General features: G+C 43.9%; 1 protein-coding gene across 2 annotated transcripts; it reads right to left on the bottom strand.

Annotated features, from left to right (window-relative positions):
* Nucleotides 1-284: 284 nt before the first annotated feature.
* Nucleotides 285-1925, bottom strand: LOC116003766 (dof zinc finger protein DOF3.6-like). 2 transcript variants are annotated; one of them, XM_031243684.1, is made up of 2 exons: nt 1683-1925; nt 285-1516 (listed from the first exon to the last, which is right to left on the bottom strand). In XM_031243684.1, exons 1-2 carry the CDS (start codon nt 1734-1736, stop codon nt 689-691), a joined length of 882 nt encoding a protein of 293 aa, XP_031099544.1. In that variant the 5' UTR covers nt 1737-1925; the 3' UTR covers nt 285-688. The 2 variants fall into 2 exon arrangements, with proteins under 2 accessions (XP_031099544.1, XP_031099545.1); XM_031243685.1 differs by having other exon boundaries at nt 285-1510.
* Nucleotides 1926-2426: the final 501 nt, after the last annotated feature.

Below are 2426 nucleotides of genomic sequence, written 5' to 3'. Positions count from 1 at the left end.
CCCCCCCCCCCCCACCCCACCCCCCACTACTAACACAGATTGATTCCCCCAAACAACCTTTTAATTTTGTAAATGTATACCATACAAAACGATAAAAAGAAAAAGCAAAGAATAAACTAGAACCAAAGCGAATGCATGCATCATCAACATATAAACTCTTCATCTTCTTGCATGCATGAGATGGCATGTCACACAATTAAAACCACAGCTGAAAAATCTAACATTATCAACCACTCAAAAGTGATCATTCTTGGAGTAGCCCGACAAATTGCTCATTAGTAACATAGGATAATATATGGGAAATTAGTTATTTATACATGATAATAACATACTAGGTTTGTCCCATGAAAACAAGCAAGCCACAATGCACGACACAAAATGAAAGAACACCAAGATTACAAGAAAGAAATCAAACTGATTAAGATAGATGGAGTTTAGAACGATACAATCAAACTCTAGCTTAGCTACCACATAGGAAGTACTAACATTTCATGGTTAATATAATGATAAAACACATAAAGCTGGTCTCATGCATGCTGATATATGATAACTGGCACTTCACCTTCTTGTGTCTGGATGACGAAGAAAACCCGCAGTCAGGCACCTGAGAGTGAAAACCCCCCTGTCTTGTGACACTTCACCTTCTTTTAAGTGTATATATATATTAGGGTTGTGAAGTTGAAGCAAATCATAGAAGATGGGAGGTGGAAGAAGATGAGTTAAGACCCGAAAACCCGGTCCATCCCCAATATTGATTGTTTTCCAGAGTTCCTAAGAATTGCTTGGTTGAATTGTTTAAACCTTGGCGGTTTTCCTCCATTTTTACCGACGATGAAGCTTCGAGTCCTTCGCTCTGAAAAGGGTATACGTTGGTGTGGGGATGAGGCTGCTCGAACCCGCTTAAAACAGCTGGGAGATGAAAACCCATTTCGCCAATCCCGCCGCCGCTCGTGGCCGCCATCTGCGGCGGCGGGAATCCGCCCAGGCCGCCGCCGTTTCCGCCGTAGTGGTTTAGGTTTTGAAACGCGGCGGCCATGAAGGGCGGCAGCTGCGGGAAGTTTCCGGTGATGTCCGTAGGGCTCGCGCATGTGGAGTTAGAGCCGCCACCGCCGCCTCCGCCTCCGTCCGCAGGTTTCTCCGAGCTGCCGGCGCCGGCGCCGCCGGAGGACCCGGATTTCGCGCCGTGGCTTCCGCCCTTGCTCCTCTTGTTCCTCCGGCAGCCGCCGCCGACGGGGACGTTCCTCAACGCGCCGCCTCTCGTCCAGTACCGCCGGCACGTCTTGCAGAAGTGGCGCGGCTGAGTTAAGCTGTAGTTATTAAAGTAACAAAACTTAGTATTCGTCGAATCGCACCTCGGACACTTTAATCCCGCCTCCGGCAACGGAATCTTGGCTAGCCTAGCTCGATCCACCATAGAACCCGGCCGGATTGACCCGCCACCGCCACCCACCGCCGCCTGAAGCGGCGGATTCTCCAACCCACCACCTCCTCGCTGATGATGCTCAGATTGCTGTAACTATCCAAACCCAAAAACAAAAAAAATCAATTGGCTACTAAGGATCATTTATCAAGTATATTCAAAAAAAAAGATTGCATAAAGGAATATGAATATGAATATTATCCCCTTTTAATCCTCTTTATTTGAGAAGAAAATCGAGGTGGAGAACAAAAACAAATCTCACCTGGTGCAAATTGGGATGATCTAAATATACTGCAGGAAAAGAAGAGAAAACCATGGTTGTTTTTTTTCTTTTCTAGCTTGCTTTCTTTCTTTCTTTCTTTCTTTCTTTCTTTCGAGAGATCTCTCTTTAATCTTTATCTTTAATAAAGTTTTGTGGGTTTTTTGGAAATATATGGTGGGAGCATCAGAGAGCAGGACAGAGGGAGAGACAATACCAGAGGCAGCCCAACAAAGAGAAATGGAAAAAAGAGAAGATGAAGGAAAGAAGGCTTAAGAGGGAAGGACGCTTCCTTTAATTATTTAATTATTCTATTTTATATTTTGAGTGACTAGAAAAATTAGTATGTAGTTAAAATTTAAGGATGTGTACATGAGTAAATCAATTCTTTTTTTTTTTTTTTGAAAGCAAAACAGAACATGTATTAACTAAAGAGTGAACGAATACAATCTTGGAGGAGTTGGGGTGGGGTGGGGTGGGAGGGGAACCTCCCAAGTGAGATGTACAGACTGAGAGCCAGAGGACCTAGCCAGAATATGAGCTAGTTGGTTCGCTGAATGTGGAATAAAACGACAAATAGACCCCTTAAAAGAGTACGTTAAGTAAAAAATGAAACTAATCTAAGATGGAGCCAGTATAAAAGAAATCTCTACTTCTTCTAGAGATGAGATGGCAACCACAACATTGTTGCAATCCGATTCAAGGTAGATTTTGTCAAGATTATGGGATTTGAGCCAGGAGAGTGCC

This window comes from Ipomoea triloba, chromosome 14 (assembly GCF_003576645.1).
Source record: "Ipomoea triloba cultivar NCNSP0323 chromosome 14, ASM357664v1".
In the NCBI taxonomy this organism is placed as follows: Eukaryota; Viridiplantae; Streptophyta; class Magnoliopsida; order Solanales; family Convolvulaceae; genus Ipomoea; species Ipomoea triloba.
Note: the sequence above shows the minus strand (reverse complement) of the source record. Positions and strands in the feature narration are given on the sequence as shown.